General features: G+C 42.3%; 1 protein-coding gene across 4 annotated transcripts in view; it reads left to right on the top strand.

Moving 5' to 3' along the window:
- Positions 1-23,974, top strand: part of SHB (SH2 domain containing adaptor protein B) — a 142,392-nt gene that overhangs the window by 17,912 nt on the left and 100,506 nt on the right. For all 4 annotated transcript variants that reach the window (XM_075411208.1, XM_075411207.1, XM_075411206.1 and 1 more), the window contains exons 2-3: positions 1,121-1,238; positions 6,362-6,442. In XM_075411208.1, coding sequence (XP_075267323.1) covers positions 1,121-1,238; positions 6,362-6,442 — 199 coding nt within the window. The remainder of the gene's footprint in view (positions 1-1,120; positions 1,239-6,361; positions 6,443-23,974) is intronic.

The raw sequence follows: 23,974 nt of genomic DNA, 5'->3' as shown, positions 1-23,974 counted from the left end.
AGTAACTGGTGGGTCAGAAAGAGCCTTGGTTTAGGCTTGCCCTGCTTTAGTGAGGGGTTGGACAGGTGATCTCCTGGGGCCCTTTCCCACCTGAATTATTTTATGATTCTGTGTGGATTCTGATGCTGAGGTCTGGCTCTGCTTTCCCTGCTTCAGACTCTTTTGCCTGTCCTACTTCAAGTCTCTGTGCTCTGCAGTAATTCTCATGTGAGGGGGTTTTTTATTGCCCTGGTCTCCTTGTCAGCTTCTAGAAACCAAGATTAACTCTACCCCTTCAGTAACAGGGAGGAATGATGACTGTTACTTTAATCAGCTGATTAAAAATCCTGCATAACCAATGGGGCTTACACAGAATAGAGTGAGTTTGCAGGGGCCAGGGGAGCATGGTAGTGTAGAGTGAGGGGTGAGATTTTCTAACCTTCAGGTTTTTCTAGTCTCCTGATGGAGGAAGGAAACTTCTGATAGACAGATAACTTCTTTTTGGTGCCTTTTGTCCTAGTTCACAAAATACAGGTAAATATGTTGTTCCTTTGAGAGAAAGAATGGCACAGATGGGCTCAAGGAACCACGTTTAAACAAGAAGCTTATTTTGTGTCTTATGCCTGTTTGGCTGAGAACTAAAATCACAAAGCATCTTATTAATGCAGTGAAAAGAGTAGCCTTTGAGTATTTATTTGAAAAATTTTTAGCAATATTTTCAGTTGTAGCCGATAAACCTATAAAGCAGAGGGGTTAGTAAGTGCAAGTGAAACTGTGCGTTTTTTGCTGAATATTAGCAAACTTCTCTGATAAGAATTGCAGTGGATTGAATATGCAGACTGATTGAATCTTTCTAATTTGCCCATCCTGTTTACTCCATATCTTGTGCTAGTCAGAAATCTTTTGACATAGTCTGACTTTGAGGTTTTTGGTATGAACAGGAGCACACTTCTATTTCAGCACTGCTTAGTAACTGATTTGTGACAATTGTGTATTTATCTTATGAACTCAGACTGTACTTTGAAAATGGCATAAGCTGAAGCTGTGCAAAGCTGGGGTTTTTCGCTGGTAGACTGTTACTACCTGCAGGTTTTCACATCTAACTGGAGATTTATGTAACAGTTACTTTCCTGTCTTTCAGGTATTGATAGCTGATGACTACTCAGATCCATTTGATGCCAAAAGTGAGTTGAACAAAAAGGGAAAAGGGGAGAACACTGGCTATATGGAACCATATGAAGCCCAGAGAATAATGACTGGTAAGAAAAGACAATTGCACGTGTGAGCTTTAATTGCCTGGCAATTCACATGGATATTACAGCTGCTATGAAACAGAAACGTCCTTTGGCGTGCAAAACCATGTTTCTGAAGATGCTTAGGTAGCCAATAGTAAACTCCGTGGAGGATTTTCATGTGCTTGCACATTTCTTGATATCTAGAAATGCTGCTCTGGACCTTGCTGTTGAATATAGATGACTTGTACTGTCATGTGGGAAGATGCAATTGTGAGCAGTGGGAGTTGGAGTGTGAATTGTTCAGCTTGGCAATGTTAAGGCTGTCATCTGTGTACATGGTAGGAATGGCCAAAGAATTCTTTTAGAATTCTTTCTTTTCTTTTTTCTTTTTAGAGTGTTAGGGGTTGGAAGGGACCTCTGTGGGTCATCTAGTCCAACCCTCCCGCCGAAGCAGGGTCACCTACAGCAGGCTGCACAGGACCTTGTCCAGGCGGGTCTTGAATATCTCCAGAGAAGGAGACTCCACCACCTTCCTGGGCAGCCTGTTCCAGTGCTCCGTCACCTTCAGAGTGAAGAAGTTCTTCCTCATGTTCAGACGGAATGTCCTGTGCTTCAGTTTGTGCCCGTTGCCCCTTGTCCTGTCGCCGGGCACCACTGAAAAGAGTTTGGCCCCATCCTCCTGACACCCACCCTTCAGATATTTGTAAGCATTTATAAGGTCCCCTCGCAGCCTTCTCTTCTTCAGGCTAAACAAGCCCAGAAAGCATGACATTGTGTTAGTTCATTTAAAAACAGCTGAACAATGTGCTTATGGCCTTTTTTTCCTCAATCAGCCTCAGACTTCTTGGTCCTCCCTCTGTTGGAGGAGGGCTGCAAAGCTACATATTTGTGTAGCTTCCTTCCTTCCTCACTTCTCTGATGCTTTCTTGTACCAATGTTCAAAATGAGACAATTTAGGATGCCTGTGAGCCTTTAACTGCTATTCTTGGTAGAGTCCTGCCTCTTTTGTCATATAGGGAGCTGGGTAGAGGTGGTATTGTTGTAGGAGTTTGGACTGTTTGAACCCCTTGTCCTGGTATTATGTGACTATGTTGTCCTTGTGCTTTCCTCGTGTTGTCTGCATCCATTATCTACTTGGCTGTGCAGTCTGTAAACTTTTCTGGGGTATGGGGCCATATATTTTCAGTTTATAATGTTTTAGCTCAGTCAACATGGATCAGTTGTGCATCTCTTGGATTTGTACAGCAGATCCTCTTTTTCTCATTATGAGGTAAAAATCAGTCTTGTGCCCAGTTAAGTTGATTGTATGCTTTCCTTTTCTATTGGCAGCTCCTGTTTTGGGCCCTCAGGAAAGATTAATCAGTGGGGGAAGATGAGGCTCTTGGATGCAAAGATCCTTTTTTCATGCAAGTGTTCTTATTTTTCTTTTCTTAAATACCATTTCTGAAGAGAGACACAGAAAATGACATGTGGACTATATTTTCTGGAAGTTTTCAGTATCTTGTAGAGGGGTGGGAGCTTTTAGATTTCATTGGTGTAAATCTGTTAATTCTTGTTGAGTAATTTCTCAGAAAAACACATTAGTCCCAATAAGTTCTTGCTCTTTATATAGCAGTGATTGGCATTTGTAATTTTAGCTATGAAGTTTACAGTGCTTTGATTTCTTTCTTCCCGTGTTTAGGATCGGAGCTTATTTTGTCTCTTTTTCCAAATTAGCCATCGTAAATGGAATGGTTTAGTGGTCAGTACTGGATGGCTTAGCTAAAGTAAGGAACAGTAAATCTGTGTATCCTTGCGATTGCAAAACACCGTTTGTTCAAATTGGTGCAGCTGATAAGCTGTTATACTTTTTCTGTATGTGTTTATAAAGCAAACATGAGGGCTCTCAAAGATGCCAAAGGCACTTTCGAAAATGGGGTTTAATTGAGTATGATGATGTAGCAAGTATTCTGAATACGTGTTTGATTGAGCCAGAAGAAGATGCTTGCTATCTCCCTGAAGATGTCTAGTGTTTTGAAATTGAATTGTTTGGTTTCCAGTCACCTTGTCCTAATGCTGGTAGAAATAGAGAAAATCTTCCCATAAAATTCAGTGAAGTCAGGTCAGGTATTCCACTATATTCAAGCATAGGGTTTTAGGTTTGGTTTCTTCATTGCCTTGGTGATTTACTTGACAAATGAAAATCCAAAGGCATGTTTTTGGAAAGTTTTTAAAGATTCAGTTTATATTTCCCAGGTGAGATCTATTATGTATCTACTACATCTAAAGAAGACGTTTGGACTGCAGTTTGGTTAGCCTCAAAATATTTACTGCTTTGTTATGTTTGTTTGTTAGCTGTGCTGTCTGATGAACAAAAGAATGTTATATGGCTACCTGTTTAGTTTGACTAATCTGGTGAAGTCCTTCTGACTATGTTTAACATGTGTTAATCTCAGAGAGAGGTAATCTGCACACCCCAGCAGAGTGTGCTTTGGGAGAGACAGAAAACAAAACTGCTTTTTGTCAGTTATTCCTTGTTTACCAATGTACCATAGCTCTTGATCAACTCTGGAAACCAGGTGTAAGGACTAGTCTGAAATAGGAACCTGAAGTTTTTGTGTGTGCTGCATGCTCTCTGAGTTAGTAGAGAATTGGGCAAAAGCAAATGTCCATATGAAATAAGACCCTATTATTTCAATTTGAGAAGTTAAGCTTACACCTGAAGTGTATGATATCTGAGATAACCAATATGTTCATCCAAAACTTATTTGTCCTCCCCAAAAGCTCTGTGGACTTGCAGTTGCAATGCTGTTGGCTCTCAGCTGATATTTGAGTTAAAAAAAAAAAAACCCACAAAAACATCTTAAAGTTGATGATTTCAATAAACTATAGAATGGTCTATCTAATCCCGTGCTGTCTGTGGTTACAATTGGGTTTAATCAGGCTTGAGGTTCTTCTTCATGATAGTGTCCCCCAAAAATACTGTCTTCGCAGATTTGTGGCTATTACGATTGAAATATAGCAACCTTTATGCCAAGATTTACCAAGTCTTTTTGAGGAAAGTTTGACCTGAGGCTAAGGTAGACCATGTTGAGAACGAACGCATGTTTATAAGCAGCTGTCACTTCCTGACAGCAAAACTCCTCTGCTGGCCTGTGCTGGTACTTAAAAGTGTCTGTCCTGACTTCAGGAAGTCCATGCCAGAGGGTCAGAAAAAATCACCTGGAATCCAGTTCCTGTTGTGATGCGAGTTTCACCTTGGGTGGGTGTGTACCAAAACCACAGGAACAGTGTTGCGTCTTTGCCTTATCCCCAACCTGTTTGGGGATTGGATGTCCCAGTGTAAATACAGACATATGAAGGAAGTTCTGTGTGATCTTATTATCTGACATATTGTAACCTGGACTATGCAAGGGGCAAGATCCTGACCTGGCTGCTGTCATGCATGCATGCAGGAAAACCAATAGAGATAGCCAAGAAGATGCTGATTTCTAAGGATCCTGAGAAGTAGGTAGGCCAGAGAGATAAAAGTAACCTGCTAAGAAGATACTGGCATTACTGATACTACCTGAATAACCATACCCTAGCAGGAAATAGGTGAGGAAGAATTGGAGGCAAAGAGAAGAGGAAAGAAGAAACTATGCAAGATAACTTCACTGTGACTGGGGTTCCTCCTAAGGCTGCTGTCCCATGTGCTGCTTTACATCTGATTTGCCTGAGAGCTGAAAAGACTTTGTTCTCTCTTGAAACAGCAGTATAAATCCCTGTTGTTCCCTTAAAAGGACTAGATTGTCTATCCAGGAGTGTTATGAGTATCGTGTTTCCAATGCTTTCTTATGTAAGCTTTCAATTTGTATTTTTCCCCTACAGTCAGTCTGTAGCTGCTGCAATAGCTGCTGCAATAACATGTGGCCTGTCACAGAAACAGGCCTGTGCTGCCTTATCAAGCCTGTAACTAAGCATTATTGCTTGGACCAGGAGGTATTTCATGCTTGAGAGAGAGTTCCCTAGAGGAGGAGGGAGCAGTGGCTGAAGATGCTACATTTGAGCAGAAGTGAATGGTTGAGACACTGTCAGGCCAAAGTGGTGGTGCCCATAACATCCAGGCTGTTGTCATCCATTCTTCTCAGGGAATGCTAGGGGAAGAGAAGTTAGGTTCCACGTGAGTATTTACTCCCATCAACCTGCACTGGATGTCAAATACTGTAGAATGGTGTGGGTTTTATCTGCGGTAATGCCTTACCTGAGAGGAGGAAAGGTGCCCTCAATTCATGGATACGGCTCTGTTGGGGAAAAATATGGGTATTTTTACTTTCTTTAAAATCCCCTTAAAGTCAGAAGGCTCTATCTCAGTCATACCCTGTGAGCTGGAAGTGACAGTGTCTTTCCACTTTCTCGTGACAACGATGTGTGTTGACACAGCTCTCTCATGTATCTCTGCCTCTCAGAAGGAATTAGGTCTAGTCCTCAGACTGCATGAAACGTTTGCAATAAAATGCCAAATCAGGGCAGTCTGTGCTGCAGCCATCTGTGTGCTGGATCATAGAGTGCTGGGCTTCATCAAGAGAAGCGTGGCCAGCAGGTAAAGGGAGGTGATTCTGCCCCTTTACTCTGCTCTCGTGAGACCCCACCTGCAGTACTGTGTCCAGCTCTGGGGCCCCAACATAGGAAGGACATGGATGTGTTGGAGTGGGTCCAGAGGAGGGCCATGAAAGTGATCAGAGGGCTGGAGTACCTCATGTATGAGGGCAGGCTAAGAAAGTTGGGACTGTTCAGCTTGGAGAAGAGAAGGCTCCGGGGTGACCTTATAGCAGCCTTCCAGTACCTGAAGGGGGCCTACAGGAAGGATGGAGAGGGACTTTTCACAAAGGTGTGTAGTGATAGGACAAGGAGAAATGGCTTTAAACTAAAAGAGGGCAGATTTAGATTTGATATTAGGAAGAAATTCTTCACCATGAGGGTGGTGAAATGCTGGAACGGGTTGCCCAGAGAAGTTGTGGCTGCCCCCTCCCTGGAAGTTGTTCAAGGCCAGGTTGGATGGAGCTCTGAGCAACCTGGTCTAGTGGAAGATGTCCTTGCTCATGGCAGGGGGATTGGAACCAGATCATCTTTAAGGTCCCTTCCAACCCTTACCATTTTATGATTCTGTGTAAAACTCACCTTTGCAGGAGGATCCAGTTCTGAATCATCACTCATGTGGAGATATGCTGCCAGCCAAGTTGTTGCACAAAGAAGTGTATCCTTTCAAGGTATGATAAAGAATACTGGCTATAAGAATGAGATAATAGACTGCATCTGTTGCCCTTCTTAACTTGCTGCTTGGCTTTGAAGGGAGCTCGTGACCTTCAACTCATAATTTTTTGAATATAAGGTGCCTAGTGTGATACATGCTATAATGTAAAAGGCACTTTACTTGAACAGTAGTAAAATTAAGGTCAGTTCAATTCTCAAACTAATTTGGAACTACATTATGAAAAAAGTGTTGGGGTTCCTGTGACAGGAGAAGTAAAAAGCATTAGCGTAGGGGCATGCCTACCTTGAGGAATGTGTGTTGGCAAAAACCCTTGTCTTTTCCCGATCAGGACCTGTGTTTTCTGTGCCCTGGAATGAGAAGGGGAGTTGCGGCAGGCTAGGTCCTTGAGTTAGGACAATGGTTTGAAAGTTGAGGTAAGCGTGTGGTATATTAGTGACTTGATTTCTTAGAGGCCTTGACGTGCGTCAGGTCTGTGCCCCGCCTGGAAGTTAGAAGGTACACTGTGTTCTTCCTTTGCTTTTTTAGACATCAACTAGCACTGTGCCAGGGACATCAGCTGCTACATGGGGTTCTGGCCTCTCTATCATGCGTCTGCCTCAAAGATATGGAAGACAGGGAGAAACCCCTTCTTTTTTAATTTCAGAATTCTGTAGACTTCAATAGGTAATCATTTCTGAAAATAGTTACTTTCCCTGAGAAGTAACATGCCATGTAGTATTCCCCATTGAGCAAATGCTGTGTTGTGAAATAGACTTCAGAAGTCTGTCATAACACTATTGATAAAATATTCACTGTGCCTCTCTTCTGTTTGCGGTAACTTTAGAGGCTACTCTGGGCAGAAAAAATCTCCTTCTGGAAAGTCAAAGACAGGTGTTTGAGGAAGCAGGAATTCAGTTTTATTGTTGATGCATTTCTCATGGGAGGCTAGTCACACAGTTGTCCTGGGAACTGGGCACGTTAGATCTTGTAGGTGGGATATGCTAACCCATGAGATCAGGGGAAGCGCTCAGTGTGCATTGAGTCAGTCATGAATCATGTTGCCAGTACCGCTTGAAGATTGGAACATCTAAGTAAGTCACAAAAGAGCTTCTGGGCATAAATGCAAAGCTGAATTCAAGCCTTCTGGACGTAGTTAAATTTGAAAAAACATGTCCTTCCCCATACAAACCTGGTGTGTGTAGGACAGACTGAACACATGGGCTCCTGTACATGCTCCAGGGGTGGGTGACTGGTACAGGAGAAGGTTCTGTGTACTGGACCTGAGAGGCTGGAAGTTGTTTCTAGGGATGCATTTGGATCATGGCACAGAGACACCTCTTGTCTTGCCTGTGTTGTTCAATGCGTTCATCAGCATGGGCGATGACACATCTGCACTATCAGCAAAGATGAACATAAGCTAAGAGAAGCGCTTGACAAGGAAGGGCGGAGCCTCCATCCAGAGGGGCCTTAATAAATGTGAGAATTCTGTCAACAGGAGATTTTTTGAAGTTAAACGAAAAACTTGGAGATTTATTGGAGAGAATTCCGAAAGAAGTTTCACAACTTTTTTCACAGGTTCACAACGTAACTATCCTCCTTCCTTTCCTCTTTTTCTGTGTGTTTATCATCCTGTCTCTATATATGTCATCCTGGCTATGCAGTAGAACAGCAGTGAGCAAGTTTAATTAGCTCACACCCAGGGATTTTGTGCTTTGCCTTCCTCCCCATGGATGCAGAAAGCTGAGCCTCCTCTCTACGTGCAGGCAGTGCTAGAAGAGCTAATGCTTTCATGCACTTCACTGCTTCTTTCTAGGGAATGCAGTAGGAGTCTGTGCCTAAATCACAGTGGACTCCCCAATGCCTTGCAGACAGCCTGGCAAAACCAGTGCACCTGCCTTGACTGGGAGCTCCCCATGGACATGCTGGGAGCAGTAGCTCTGTCTTGCTGCAAGCTATCACAGAAATGCTGGGAGTATGGGGAAAACAGCATTCCCATGAACCTGCACCTACTTCAAAAGGTCTTGGGTGTCAGTCTCCCTTGTAACTGGAGAGGCCATTTTTTTGTTCAGACATGTAACTTCATCTGAATAGTCACTATAGCACATTGGTGATGAGTCAGTTCTTGTAAAATCCCTTACCAGATTGCCTCTGGCATGTTGCTTGTTGGTGCCAAGTTTACCACTGCAAATAATGTAAAAAGAGCAGTGATAATTGCTTTGATAAATATTAGGCTGCATAGATTAGCACGTACAGCATGGGATCTTTATAAAGAACATTTCTGGCCTACTGAAGGTCACAGAGCCTAGCAAGCCAATCTTTAAGCACTAGTGGCTCTACTTAAGATTTGCTGTCTGCTTGTATTTGAAAATGGGAAACAGCTGTAACCAACATGGAAGACATACTGTGTTTGCCCAATAAGCTTAATAGCTGGCATAGTTTTCAAAAGACTTTAAGCTTCTTCTCTTGTTCCTACATTTGTGTGTATTCCAATTCTAGGTTCTCTATGAGGATGTACACTAGGTTAGCTGTGGCTAGAAATCAGCCCAAAATGAGAATCCATGTCATACGGTATTGTGATTTTCTTGCTAGGACTCTGATGTTCATGGTCAGATGATGTGAATAAGACTACATGATGGTTATTTTAGCAGAACAGATTTTAAGATTTTTTTTTTTCTTTTAAAAAAATGGGGAAAAGTGCAAGGTAACGCTTCACTCTTGAAATATGGTGTGTATGTGTTCTCAACTCACGGTTTGTGGTGTGGAGAGCCACTGGGTAAGATTTGAAGAAGTTCAACAGCACACATTATTTACATGCTGGGAGTTTTCTGAAGGGCTGCACTGGAAATCTTGAGGAGATTTTCTTTGAGCTGACAAAAAAATGGGAAGTCTGATGTGTCCTGAGCATATCCATTATTTGGTGCATAGTGCTAGTGTTACTGTGTGTGTTTATACAGCTTGACCCTCACCTGCTGCTAGCCTGATTGTAGTGCAGAACTCCCTGCAGCCCAGTAGAAACGAGGACATATGTTCTGAGCAGCTGTGCTCCTTATTTAAAATATACTAGGAATAATGTTAGTTAGAAACCTCCTGGGCTTCAGCATCTGTTTCAAGTTGTTTCTTGCTTTGTTAGAAATTTGGGCAGACACTCAGCAATGTTTTAAAGGAAAGAAGTTGTCTAGGGACAATTGTAGAAGAGGAATGCTTCCTTTGCATTACATCTGATGTGCATGAATTGAGGCATGTTTGAAATGATGCTGAATCTTCTTCAGCACAAGTCCTTACCTTCTCTCAGAGCAAAGCAATAGATATCACATGTGCTGTGAAACTGTATCACTTTAGATCCATGTCCAGTTGCCACGATGATCAGTACTTCACTTTCTGTCTTCATGGAGCACTTCACACCCCATCAGTGAGTGAGAGGACTTAAGGCCAGAGTCTTATTTCTCATGTTGGGAGAGACTGTGGTGTATTGTGGTTGCTATAGCTAGATGCAGAAGTGGAGGAGAAAACCAACAGTGCATAAAATGAATACCATTCCACTATGTTTAAATCTGTCTCCTCCCCTAAAATAGTTTAAGCCATTCTTTCTAATGTTTAATATTGTGGTGATGCTTGCCGCTCTGGATAGTGCATACCAGGTTATCAGTGTGTGAAAATAAGAAAAAAACTCCTCTACTCTGTACAGCTGTGTAACTGTAAAATTGGCCTTTGCTTGAAAGAGTAGCCATCCCCCTACCTTGGTCTGCAGTAGGAATTAGAAACAGAGAGACCCTGTGTCTTGCCACTGAATGCATCTGTTGCATGTGCAGAATTTTGTTCCTTAGCATCAGTGCACAAACATATTGTCCAGAATGGATTTAAGCCAAGATTTAAAGGTCTTCACTCAGCCTCTCCTCCTGTTTCAACACCCTTATCTTGCTATTATGACTTGATATATTCTAGAAATTGGCTAAATGGTGAAATTTGAATCACAAGCCTGGATATAAATTGAGCTTCTTCAGTTTCTTGTCACTTCTCATTAAGACATAATTTATGGCCAAAATAAAGGGAACAAGATGTCCAGATCTTTGGAAAGGTAGGTCAGCATCCTAACACACTAGAGGAGAGTGCATGTGGAAGAAACTTTACTCCATTAGTGTAATTCACTTGCTCATTGTATGATGAATTAGGCCTATGTTCTTCCACAGAAAGCAAATTGAAGGAATAAGTGTCTGGATGGTTGGAAAAGAGAAACCATTGAGTTTGACATGCTGTTAAAACCTTGCCTGCAGTTTGGAAGACTCCCTGCACCATGTTGGTAAAGAAGCAGTAGTTTCAAGCCACTTTATTCAAGAGGGTTACTTAGACAAAACTTACCTGCTTTGCTAATACAAGCAACATCTGTAATGTATGTTGGTGCTTAATCCTCGACGCCTGTATGTGGTTTGAACACAGCATTGCCTTTGGCATGGAGGGTTATGTTTATGTTTCTTAACATGCTTCTTCGATTCTTTGTCTGTTTTAGCCTACCAGTTACCACAGGTCTTCCCTTTACCCCATCCACCTCACCCTCAGACAACTTTCAAGTTATGGGGATGCTTTTCTTAAGAACAGTGGTCTTTTTAATATTGCCTGTCCCTTCACAACAGGGATGATGCTGACAGCAGTTTGAGGAGCACTGAAGTCTGTGTGGTCCAAGGCGATCTGTCATTTTAGAACTCTAGCAGCTGTCTCTCGAGAAATACAAAAAAGAGAACTATGACCCTAGAGCCAGAAGAATTCAGTGAAGTCTGAATTCATAGGAGATCTTGGAAATCTTTTGGCTATGAAGGTGAAAAATTGCCTTGTTTTCTCATTTCATGTTTTACTGGATTAAGCAACATGCTGCTGCTCTGTTCATGGTCTTTTTAGTGTCCTTACCAACTTGCTTCCACCCTCCTTCCCCCACCACTAGTACCAGGTATGTTGAATTTGAAGATGTTTCACTGCTTCTGCCATCCAGTGGGATAGAACAGATGAGTGTCATCTTGCTGCAAAGGATACTCTTCTGCTTGTGCATGTGGCAGCTAAGGGAGCTTCTCCTTGTCCTGTAAAGTTTCGTGTGAGTTGTATCAATCCTTAAACTGGATGAAGTAAATTCAAAATTAAAATTTTCTTAGCCAATTTCCAACTTTGCCACCATGTCAGTATACTGCTAGTACTGGTCTTTTTAAACTTAATCACTGGAAAGACCAGAAAGGTGCTTGTGTGTCATAAAGAATCAACCTGCTGAAATACAGCTTGAGCAGGGGCTCATCCATAAATATCCCAGTTTTCTGGAGGTAACACTGGATGGGGGATATGCATGCTGAAAACATGCTGTTGCTTTTGCAGCTGGTACTATGATTCCTGGTTGCTGATCACTATCTCTTCTTGGGATAAAGGAGCAGAGGCTGGACAGATGGGCTTGCAGGCTGGACTGGGCCTGGTCTCTATTGGCAGGAATTCTGGGTGCTTTCCAACCAGAAATGTGACAGAAGTCTAGGTGACTGATACCACCGTGGTCTGCAAGGAAAAAGAAGAGAGCGCACTGTAAACAGTCACTGTTGGCTCTCACTGGGAGGAGTGTTACTTTACTGGGTGGGGGGCATCAGTGGTACATCTTGCTGACTTTTAACTTCAGCCCTCAGTCTTCCCAGACTAGTCCATTCTGTTGTTCTTCTGCAATATTGCTCAAAACCAGAATGGAGAGGATTTATTGCATGAAGAGTCAGCAGCTTGTGAGACATGGACTGTTGCTGATGAGCTTTACAGTGATTTGTTAATTGGAGCTGGAGCAGTGATGATAAAAGAAAAAAATGAGACTGGCAACACTTGGGACAAAAAGGAAGACAAAATGCCCTTATCACACTCATATGGCGCTTCTTCAAAGTTGTGCTTTGTTTTCCTCTTCTCTTTCCTCTTTTTCTTTTGCAAAGAGGCTTTTAGCCAAAGTAAGATTTTGAAGCCCATGAGAAAATATTTAAGAGCAACATTTTAATAATGAAGCTAGTATCCAGATTACAACCCTGGGAATAAATATTTCTACCCTAACCTGGATTTATTTTTTTAGAAGAAAACTAGTGGACCTAACATATGCTATGAAGTCAGAAGGAATTTCCACCCTTTCTCCAGCTAGCTGTGCTCAAGTCAGAGGTCCTGCTGGGGGTGCTTTTTACTTGTTTGTGTTTTTTTCACTAACTAGTGAAAGATTTCTTTTTCCCAGAAGTACTTTCTCAATCATCCCTTCTTATTATATTCTCTCTTATTGCAATCACTTCGTTTTTTTCTCTCTACTGTACAGAAAAATTAACTTAGCTCCAACAAGATGGTATAGGAAGTATTAGTTAAGCATGTGATGAAGTAAACATAATACTCCTTGGAAAGAAAAAGATACCCTTTCAACTGTGATATTTCGTCATCTTTTTTGTGCTTAGCTTGCTGGTAAATGGATAGAATTTTTGCCTGTTGGCTTTGCATCCAAACTCTGAAAGTTTCTAGTAGTAAGACATGAATGAAAACTTAAGTAAATGGAGTCTGTTTCTGCCATCAGCTGTAATGTAGTAGCTACAGTTTCTCCTGCATTTTTTTTTCGGTTTTGTAGCCCAAACTAGATGAGATTTTTTCCTACCCTTAAAAGTGAATGAAGGTTGAAGATTGAGCCAGATCTGTGTCTGCTTGCCACAGAGACTGAGTATCTTGCCACATCAGTTTACCAACATTTTAATGTGGCTTCACACCAGTGTCTTCAAATGAGCTTAAAACTTCAGTGGGAAGTGATCAGAAACACAACTTCTTTTGTGCTCTGTACATTTTGTGTAGACCGGCCAACAGCATACAGCTTCTCTCCTTCTCTGGTTTCTGGCTATGAAGAATTCTGCTAGCAAGTCTTTTTTGGAGGAGCTCAAACACCTATGCAAACTCAACTGTTCATTACCATTCTGGTTGCTAAAATTATTAGAGGCTATTGTCTGTGGGTGTGGCCGGCCCTTTCTGTATGGGGCCAGGTAAGCCTCATCTGGTTTTGGTGTGTATTGTTGTGTTCATATGTGCATTTCTGTCTGTCATCCCTACCCCAGCAAAGATCTAGGAAGCCTGCAGTGTGTTTCTGCTTGCTGCCAGACCGTATTGTGCTACTGTGACTGAATTTCTTGAGCAATATCAATATGTGGAAAAAGAAGATGGAAATATTCAATGTTCATCTGAGCTTGCTCTTGATTCTGCCTTGTTCATTTTCATGTGTTGGTGGCTTGAAGTGGGAGAGTTCTCTTACAGCTTGGTTTTATGAAGCAGAATGTAGGCATACAAAACTGATGCTGTTGTAGGTCAGACTAGCAATTAAGAACAGATCAGGCAGACTGGGGGAAAATGAGGCTTGCCTGGAGGAACTATGGGCTTTCTTTCAGTTCTGCATTCATTTTCTGTGGAGTGGATAATTTAAAAAACTATGTCAAGAAGCAGTGGGTTGTGTGGCTCTTGTACGGTCTATCAAACAGTTGTGCTTTGCTGGGATAGGCTGCAAAGCAGAAAAGTGTGATAGCATATCTGACCTCTCTTGAGCTTTTCCTAAGCAAGTCCTGCAGTAGCTGTTACGGCTGTAATGCAGCCTGAGGTGGGCTGGAAGCTGTCTTTGCTACGGTCTTGACTGAAATAGAAAAGGAAGAGGGAGACAAAGGAAAAAATGTAGTGTCTTTCAGATATACTATTGTTTATGTATGTTAAGCTGATGTCCTGGTTTCAACTGGGACAGAGTTAATTTTCTTCCCAGTAGCTGCTGTGTTTTGGATTTAGTATGAAAAGAATGCTGATAATACACTGATGTTTTTAGTTGTTGCTAAGAAATCAAGGACTTTTTTGAGTTTCTCATGTTCGGCTAATGAGCAGGTGTACAAGGACTGGGAGGGAGCATAGTCAGGCAGCTAGCCCAAGCTGGCCAAGGGAATCATTCCATACCATAGACGTCATGCTCCGTATATAATTGGGGGTTGGCTGGGGGGTGGGACTGTTTTCGTGAATTTGATAAGTTCAGTAAAAACATTCAACGAGTTCCACAGTTGCTGCTTTGGGACCAGCTGCACTATCAGTCATCGGGCAATGAGAAAAATTGTGTTGTGTATGGCTTGTTTTGGTGATGATGGTTATTATTATTATCATTCCTTCCCTTGTTGTCTTATTAAACTGTCTTTATCTCAACCCATGAGTTTTAGCATTTGCTTATTCTCCTCGCCATCCCACTGGTGGGGGGAGGGGAGTGAGCAAGCGACTGTCTGATCCTAGTTGCTGGCTGCTGAGTTAAACTATGACAGCTGAGTAGCACTTATTATTGTGCTTTCTTTTGGTTGTGAGATGAGCCATCACTGAGAACCATATCACGGTAGAACATAGAGCATATCTACCGGCAGCCTCTCCTAATCACCTTTTTAATGGATCTTTTTGTATCTTTCTTTAAAAGCATACAAAGAACAAAACTCCCAGCAAAACATTCAGCTTTCGACAATTGTGTCTTCAAGTGTGGTTTTGTGCATAGAAAATGTTTGCATGCACATTGGTTAGTGATTTAGACACACATATTGGAAAAAAGAGTGCAACTGGTAAAATTACCAGAAAGTGCTGACTCAGTTGTCTACATCAAGATCATGACTGGAACTGATTTTTATAACGAGACCTTTTCTGACTTCAACTAAGTGGAAAATACCGTATGTTACTCTTAATGATTTGTGGTGCTTCTGTTGCAGGAAGGGAAGAGGAAGAACTGATTCATGGTGTTTGCATGACAGTAGTTTGCTTTCCTTAACAGTAGGATCTGTTCTTAATGATACTCTGCTGAATGCTAATGAGTTTTGTTTGCTCTTGTTAGATGTCTGTGTAAGCACAAATGCTCTTGAGTGATGACGTGTTAGACTGTGTACTTTAGAGCATTTCATCAACAGCTGCATACATTCAAACACTGCTTCATGTTCTGTACTGTTATACAAAAATGTTGTTCAAGGGGAAAAAAATGACACTGCATTACTAACAGATTAATCTGTAAGTTGGCTTTCAACTAAGAATCAACATCTAGCCAGGATTTGCCGGAGTAGCATAAAAACTACAGACAAATCTGCAAGCAAGTGCAAGGTACTGAATATTACCAGCTGGACAGCTCAGTACACAGTATATGAAGTTCTGCAAATGCTAGGTACTAGTTGCTCCTTCCATCAATCACTTGCTGAGCTGACTTGATGAGTAAAGGGATCATAGGCCAAAGTGGATGAGTTGAAACATTTTTCCCAGAAATTTTAAAGTTCATATCCCTTTCACTTTTTCTGTGCTAACAAGTCAGCTGTCTTTTACTGCATACGAGGACTTTGATTGTGAAAAGCAAAAATCTATGGCTGGATGTGATGACAACTGAGCAGCTTTCTTGGTCTGCTTATGTGAAGGCAGAATTCTGAATTAATCTATTTTGTCTCCAGAGCTGAACAGCAAACATAGACTATCTTTCCTGTCTACATTAATGATCCTTGCTGTATGTGTGTAGGAGACCGTGCTGGACTATGCGTTTACTGAACCTCCCATCCTAACATTTGGAGTCATATCTGAAGGCTTTTACATCCAAACGATAGTGACTCATCTTCATTAGGTGTTTCAGTACTGATCAGAGTTCCTAGGTTGTGCCAGTAGCTCAGTTTGAGTGACATAACAGAATGATTGCAACTAGCACAACACTTTCCTTGTGAAAGCAAGTCAGAGTCAGCAAAATTGCAAATAATCACTGTGGCTTATCACTGTTTCTTGCAACTTACCATTTGCAAATTGAAATGGTCACTGTGGCAAATAATCACTGTGGCTGTTCCTTGCAGTGAACAGGGAAAAATCAGATGGTTTAGTATGCAGCTGCTGTGTGGCTTTTAAGTCCTGCCAAAGAAGGAAACCGAGTACTGATAGTGCCTGCTCTTGCTGGAATCCTGGTCAGAGGGAAAGATCTCTTGTAGATGCATCAGGTATCACTTCCAAAGCTTTGACTTCACTCTGTTTTTATGGAATTTTTCTGAAAAATGACTAATAAAGATAAAATAGTGGGCGTTAGTTGTCAGTGAAGTTTCAGGCTGCGTTTTGAACTCTCAGGTTTGGGTTGTTTTTGAGTCATAGTGGCACGATCATTCACAAGCTAGATGTTTCTTTTGAAACATTGTGCAATTCACATTGCTGTGTTGCTTTTCACCATGTAGCCACCATGTCTATGGAAGAAATCTATTCTAGGAGTTTTTAAGCAGCAGTCCTTCTCCCTGCCTTGTACCCTCTATGGGGGATGCTAGTAGGTAGCTAAAAGAAGATAAGAGCCCGTCTCATTTGGCTGAGAGCACTTCTCACCTGGCTGTATTAAATCAGACATAGCAGCTCTTCTGGCTGCATGAGTCTGGTGTCTCACTCTGCCATATATGTATGTTATTCCTGGAGGCAACTTCTTCCCCAATATGTATCACAGGGCAATTAATTCTGGACGGAGGCCTCTGTCCACTTCCCCTGCTTCTCTGCCCTGTCCCCTGTCTCAAGGTAAGGCCACGTTCAAAGTTAGTTACATGCAGAGAAGATAACTCCTCTCTGGGTAATTCTCGTTGAACTTAAACGTCCAGCTATCAGGGAAATAGTTGTGTTTTTTGTCTTGGTTTTAAAGAACTCACTTTTACTCACATTTAGATACCCTTTGCAATATCTTCTTGAATGTATAAATATGGATAAATATTTATACTCACTAAAAATCTTTTTGATCAGTGCTTGTCTCATTTCATGCTTTTGAGTAAGCTTCAATAAGCAAAGACCGGCAGACAAGATTAAAGAAAATGTCTTCTTTCTGTGTAAACGTTGAATGACATTTACATTATGACTGGGTTCTTCCACTCCTTTCCTCTTTCCAGGTGATCTCTGTGAAAGGGTGAGACAGAGTGTCTGAGGAGAGCTGGCAAGTGTATTGTGAGCATCAGTAGCAGCCATGAGCAGCAAGACTGATCTAACTGCAGGAAATAGTAGCCGTACTTGTGGCAAGCTTCTCTTTCCTGACATTGGAGAGTGTTAGCTTGTTTAAAATAGCCACTACTTTGGTGTTAGAACATCTTTCAAGGAGAACTGATTCCGCTTGTGCCAATCTTAGAACAAATTTTTTGGGACACTGTAGTTAGTGCCATGGGCTAGTGAGAACCATTGTGCTAACAGCTGTACATGAAAATAGCTGCGCTGCACTCTGTTTCCAAACGGGTTTCCGTTCCCACTTACCACAAGGAATGAATCCTCTTTTGCACAGCTTAAAAGCATTGGACTGTGGAATGAGAATCTTGGATTTTGATTGAGCCAAAGTCTCTGTTTTGCATTGTTGCAAATTGAATGGTTCCATGTAGCCCATGGAACAGTGATCCTTGAATCCCAAAGGTCAGTGCTCCTGATCAGAAAGGTCAAGAAAACCTACAAGCAAACCATGGATGCAGTATTATGATGCAACTGGCTGTAGGAACATCTGGAGCTGGCTTTTGGCCAAACAGCAGTAAATGACTGAATCTTACGGAGTTTTGTTGGATTATTAATTACCTCCCCTACATAAAAAGGGCATCCCTACTCCTTTTCTTTCCGAGAAGTGTGTAAGGAGTAAGTAGCTAAGCAGCATCAAAGCACCTTTGAAGAGGTAAAGTCTGCAGAAATTAATAATTTTAAGACAGCAGTTATAATGTTTAATCACTGCTTATTTTATAGAAAATGAGGTGTTGAGGGGGAAGACTTTGTAGAATAAACTTCTGTCTTCAGGGAACTGAAGAAGTTAATTTTTTTATTTCTTTGCTTCTGCCATAAAAGAAACCCATCACCAAGGACAGTTTTCCTGTCCTTCAGAAGCAGTACTGCTGTTCTTCCAGTCTACGAGATTTAAATTTTCTTTCAATGTTTCTGTTTTTTCAGTTAGCCACCCTCAACTCCACCAGCCCCCATCCCTCCTCTTCCACAGCCCTAAAAACCCTCAAAGAAAAACGTGTACTTCCTGTGTCATTGTGCAGGATATGCTTGCTTGTTTGTTTTATTTCAGTACAGAAGTTCTGTGGAAGATACTAACGTTTTTTGTTGCTAGTTCATTGATACTTCTCATAAAGGGACTTCTCCCCTCCTGGTCCTTCTCTGATTGGCCTAATAGTCTTTTTTTATCAGGATTGTTGGAACGTAAAGTTGCTTTGACTACTTCTTCCTGGGGTGATGAGTCCAATTGGACTTCAGCAGGATTTCTGTCATGGTGCACACTTTAAAGACATTGCTTTTCGCATCAAGAGGCTATGCCAAACTCTCACACCAAGGCAGGGGAACGAGGGTCTGTTGTTCATTCCTGGAAAGTGGCTCACTTCTGAGTCACTGCGCTTCTGTTCAGGGGGAAAAATGAGGGAAGTTCCTCTCATCTCCAGCTTTTCCTGCAGCAAAATCTGGAATCATTAGCACTGGGAGGCAATTGCTGTAGTCTCAGAGCAAAACAGCCTTCTGTGCTATTGGAATGTTATTGGTGTTCTCTTGTGTCCCAGCAGTTGGAGGCACCCAGCTGGACCTGGAAGCAGAGCAGAAAGCAGTTTGACTTCTGGTGGCCTGACATGAAATTTGAGCAGAGGTAAAACTTAGTTTCTGTGGTGAACAGACTTTGCACTAACACAACGAGAATTCCGCAGCAGAATTTCTCAAATGTCTCCAGTTTACCTTGCCAAGATGGGCATGAAAACAAACATTAATGGTGAGGTATGGAAGAAGTAAGCAGTTGGCTCGAAGTGTTTTTGATTTGTTTATGGAGAGGGAGAGGAGGTGGATTCACTGGGAGCAAATGTTCTTGTGTCAGGGTGATCTTAGCATTAGCATCTGTCTTATGCCTCTGGCAAACTGGCAAGTTATTGGTTGAAGTGTAGCCTACACATACCGCTGGTGCAAACAGCTCACTGTGCTTTAATGCTGTAACTTGCCAGTTCAGTGCCTCTATGTTGGAAGCCTCAAGAGCAGAGCATGTGGAGACTGGAGGTTTGGGCCAATTCAGCAAGACCTATTCCCTGATACAGAGCAAGAACTCCAGATGAAACCTGCCTTTCTGTGTTCAGACCTGGCTCTGATGTGACCTTCACCAGGAGGATCAGAATAATGTTCGGGGAGATGCATCAGGTATTCACCAGTGCCTCTCAATGTGGGCCTGAGCCTTTCCAAGTTTCATTCTACTCCCACTGATAACTTCAGATTTTCAATGACAGGTGAGAATACAGGAATAGAAGCATTATATTCTCAGGTACCTTTTTTTTTCCAGTATGTTTTTTTTCTGATTATTCCAGGCTTATCTATAGGAAACCAGTGTGGTACAGCAAGTTCTCCAGACATTTTGTGGACTGCCCTTCTGGGGCTTTTTGAATATAAAATGTTTGAATCCACATTTCAAAACTTGGGTTGCTCGTAACTCTGCTTTGACTATCCTAGTTGAAGCAGGTTATCCTGTTCCCTAATTCCTGAAACACTTCCTCTGTCTGTGAGGCATTTTGATTATACAGGAGAACAAGATGCAAATCGTGGACTCTTCCTAGGGATTGTTGTTTGCTTGCTTGCTTTAATTAAACATCGAGATCTTTCTGATGATAAATTTTTAGTTTTTCTGTGTGCCTTGAAAACTTAATACTAGAAAGATCTGTGATTTCCAGATAAGTTCACTTCAATGCCAAGATACTTGCAGCTGGAATTATCTAGTAGATTTGAGTTATGCACAAGTGAGAATAGCGTCACAGTGGTATTCACTCTTTGTTCATTATAGTTTTGTGTGTTGTGTTGTTAATTGCAGGGTGCATTTTTTATGTGGTTAGCAGGGAACTAAATGGAGGTCACTAGGATTGAAGCTGTTTAAATGCTGACTTCTGGGAAGGCTTAATTGAAGCAACCATCTGGAGGAGACCTGTGGTCTGAATCCATAGATAGCGGGGCAGAAACTCTTAAAGCTGACAGCTGTGCTTTGTACAATCTTATTCCAGCACAGTGTTTAAATGTTAATGTGTGTTAAACAAATGGATGAACAATATACTGGGCTTTATTCAAATGGCGATGTATCTGAACAAAGTTAAGTGCATCCTCAAATGACCTTGAAAAATTGTTGTGCTTTCATTCAAGGGCTTCTATCAAAAGCTATTTGTTGGAGTTAGGAGCATTGTCAAGTTTTTTGTCACATGCTTTAGGAAGTAGGGTGAAGCTTTATCTGCCAGTATCACTAGTTTAAACTCTACTTTGAGCTCTGTTCTGTTGAATGGAGATGGGTTCTGTTCTTAGGCTTGTCAGCTACCGAGGGTGTTCATAGCCCTTGTACTTTGCTTAGAAGTCAATTTCAGTGCTAGCTTTTCAAAAGTTGGCCTTGCATGTGGCAATAATGTTTCCAGCATGTCACCTTCATAAATTTGTCTGGTTAGGGTAAGGCTTTGGAGGTATAGAAAGCAGCTGAGGAGCTGGTGGGACTGTCATTTTAAATCCTGCACCAGTCCTGAAATCTATAGCTGAAGTGGAGATGCATCTGTTCTCTGAGGCGGAAATGTGTCTGGTTTATCATGGTTGCACTTAATATGTGTGGGTGAGTACACTTTGGAATCTGACATACTGGTGAGTCAAAACATCTTTATTGTTCTGTAATTGATCAGTCTATAAGTTAATGTGTCTGCATCTAATTACACTATAAATTTCTCTATTCAGTAGTGCGTGCATAAATTACTGTTTGTTGTCAGAGTGATAAGGAAGCTTGTATGCCTGTGTTACCACTGATGCTGTGAACATCTTGTGTGTAGAATGTTTAAAAGCTTTCCCAGTAGAATAGCAGAGGTTGAAAAAATCAGGGAATTTATATGACAAAGTGCTTTGTCTGTTGCAGTCTAAGACTCTTTCTGCGTATTGGGTGTAGGCAAAATAGATGTGCTCCTACCATGATGCAGGAACCTGCCTTTGCTTCCCAACCTGGCGGCAGAGTCTATAGCTCTTTGTCTTTTGCCAGACACGAAAACAAATCTTTCTTACAAACTTCAGGGAATCTTTTTGTGTCTGATGTTCGTTACACAACTGTTGCAAGAGGACTCCTACATTTTGCTTTTAGCATATTTTGTCCAAAGAAATGTTGCAAAGAGGCTGTAAAATCATGTTGAGTTTATTACTGCCTAGTGACACTTACAGGTGTGCTTGATTTGGGAAAATATGTTTTTTATGTTATAAGAACTTTTTTTAAAAAGTGCAACTACATTGTTTGACCTCTTGTTAGGGCATATTTTAGCCTCAGATGAAGGAAATATCTATTGGCACCTGTACATTGTAGAATAATCTGTCTGTTTTGCTGTCTGTTGCATCCTCTTGGAAGTAAAGCAGGAGAAGCTCACCTATTGGGTTCTGTGAACAAGTAGTACTGTCTTCAAAGCTTCCTTTTGTTGCCTTCATAGCAGTTCTGTTTTCTTGATGATCTGTCTCACAGAATCACAGAATGGTAGGGGTTGGAAGGGACCTCTGGGGATCATCTAGTCCAACCCCCCTGCCAAAGCAGGGTCACCTACAGCAGGTTGCACAGGACCTCCCCCAGGTGGGTTTTGAATATCTCCAGAGAAGGAGACTTCACAACCCCTCTGGGCAGCCAGTTCCAGTGCTCTGCCACCCTCAAAGTGAAGAATTTCTTCCTCGTGTTCAAGTGGAACTTCCTATGCTTCAGTTTGTGCCTGTTGCCCCTTGTCCTGTTGATGGACTCTGAAAAGAGTTTGGCTTCATACTCTTGACACCCACGCTTAAGATATTTATAAGATTCCCTCTCAGACTTCTTCAGGCCATATAAGCCCATCTCCCTCAGCCTTTCCTCGTAAGAGAGATTCTCAAGTCCCCTAATCATCTTCATAGCCCTCTGCTGAACTTTCACTAGTAGTACCTTGTCTTGAACTGGGGAACCCAGAACTGGACGTAGCACTCCAGATGGGTCCTCACTAGGGCAGAGTAGAGGGGAGGAGAACCTCCATCAACCTGTTGGCCACATTCTTCTTAATGCTCCCCAGGATACCATTTGCCCTCTTGGCAACAAGGGCACTCTGCTGGCTCATGGTCAACCTGTCATCCACCAGCACTCCCAGGCCCCCCTCTGCAGAGCTGCTCTCCAGCAGGTCCGCCCCAAGCCTGTACTGGTGCATTGGGTTGTTCCTTCCCAGGTGCAGGACCCTGCACTTGCCCTTGTTGAACTTCATGAGGTTCCTCTGTGCCCAACTCTCCAGCCTGTCCAGATCTCGCTAAATGGCAGTGCAGCCTTCCGCTGTATCCACCACTCCTCCCAGTTTTGTGTCATCAGCAAACTTGCTGAGGGTACGCTCTGTCCCTTCATCCAGGTCATTGATGAATGAGTTGAACCAGACTGGGCTGAGTACTGACCCGTGGGGATCCCCTCTAGTTGCAGGCCTCCAACTAGACTCAGCGCAGTGGATGACAACCCTCTGAGTTCTGCCATTCAGCCAGTGCTCAATCCATATCTTATATGCCCTAATTCTCTCCAAACTCGCTTCAGGTATACAAAGCATCTATGAGTAATGCTGTTGAGTTATTTAAGACTGTTGTCCTGGTTTTGGTTAAAACAGAACTGATTGTCTTTTAGTGATTTTTCCCTACATCTAAGTCCTTCTGAGTAACTTCATTTTTCTGTAGCTGGCTGCGTATTTCACAGAGAGCGTCCACTCTGAAGCTGATAACATTTAATGTTTAGTTATACTGAGCTAATGGTAGGAATGAAATGCAGAAAAAGGCCCCTCTTTATAACTCTTACCACAGCAGCCAAGGTCACCAACAGACCTTTTATGTTCTGCAAGTGAGGAATCATAAAGGGTCGCACTTGTGGGGAGGAGCAGACAGGACAGGTGACCCGATACTGACCAATACGACATTCCATGCCATGCACATCAGACTCAGTTTAAAGCTGGGGGATCACGAGGGTCTCGCTCTCTTCGTCAATGGCTGCCTTCTGAAGAGGACCCTGCTCCTTGTCCTGCCTGCGATCCTGATCCAGGTTCTGATCCGTGCATTTCTGAGTCCAGTCCCTGTCTGCTGCGGAATCCAGTCCGCGACTTCCTGGTGCTGTCCGGCAGCGGCTGGCGGGACGCCAGCGCCCGGCACCCAGCTCTGGGAAACTCAGTGTCGGTTTTCTGTATTTTGTTTCATTTCTGTTGTTATTAATATTATTAGTGTTATTAGAAGAGCTGTTTTCATTTCCAATTTGTGAGTCTCTCTCCCTTTTCCTCCTTTTTCCCTTCCGCAGGTGGGAGGGCGGGGTTAACAGGGAGCATTTGCCACTCTTTGTTGCTGCCCTGCTCTGAACGGTGACAACTGTTAAGAGGTTTAGTATGGCTGCTGGAAAGGTAACCATGAGGTTGTCTGCTTGTCCGGTGGAGCTTTGTCTGTTCTGTATATGAGTGTTTGTCAGAATTGTTCACCAAATGGGAAGAAGAATGTGAAGTTCAGTATTGTATCTCATTATCTTGTGGTCCCGGATGTCTCAGTTTCTGTACCTTGCTGGTCAGGTTCTTGGTTTTAC

The sequence above is a fragment of the Opisthocomus hoazin genome, chromosome Z (genome assembly GCF_030867145.1).
Source record: "Opisthocomus hoazin isolate bOpiHoa1 chromosome Z, bOpiHoa1.hap1, whole genome shotgun sequence".
Taxonomy (NCBI): domain Eukaryota; kingdom Metazoa; phylum Chordata; class Aves; order Opisthocomiformes; family Opisthocomidae; genus Opisthocomus; species Opisthocomus hoazin.
Note: the sequence above shows the minus strand (reverse complement) of the source record. Positions and strands in the feature narration are given on the sequence as shown.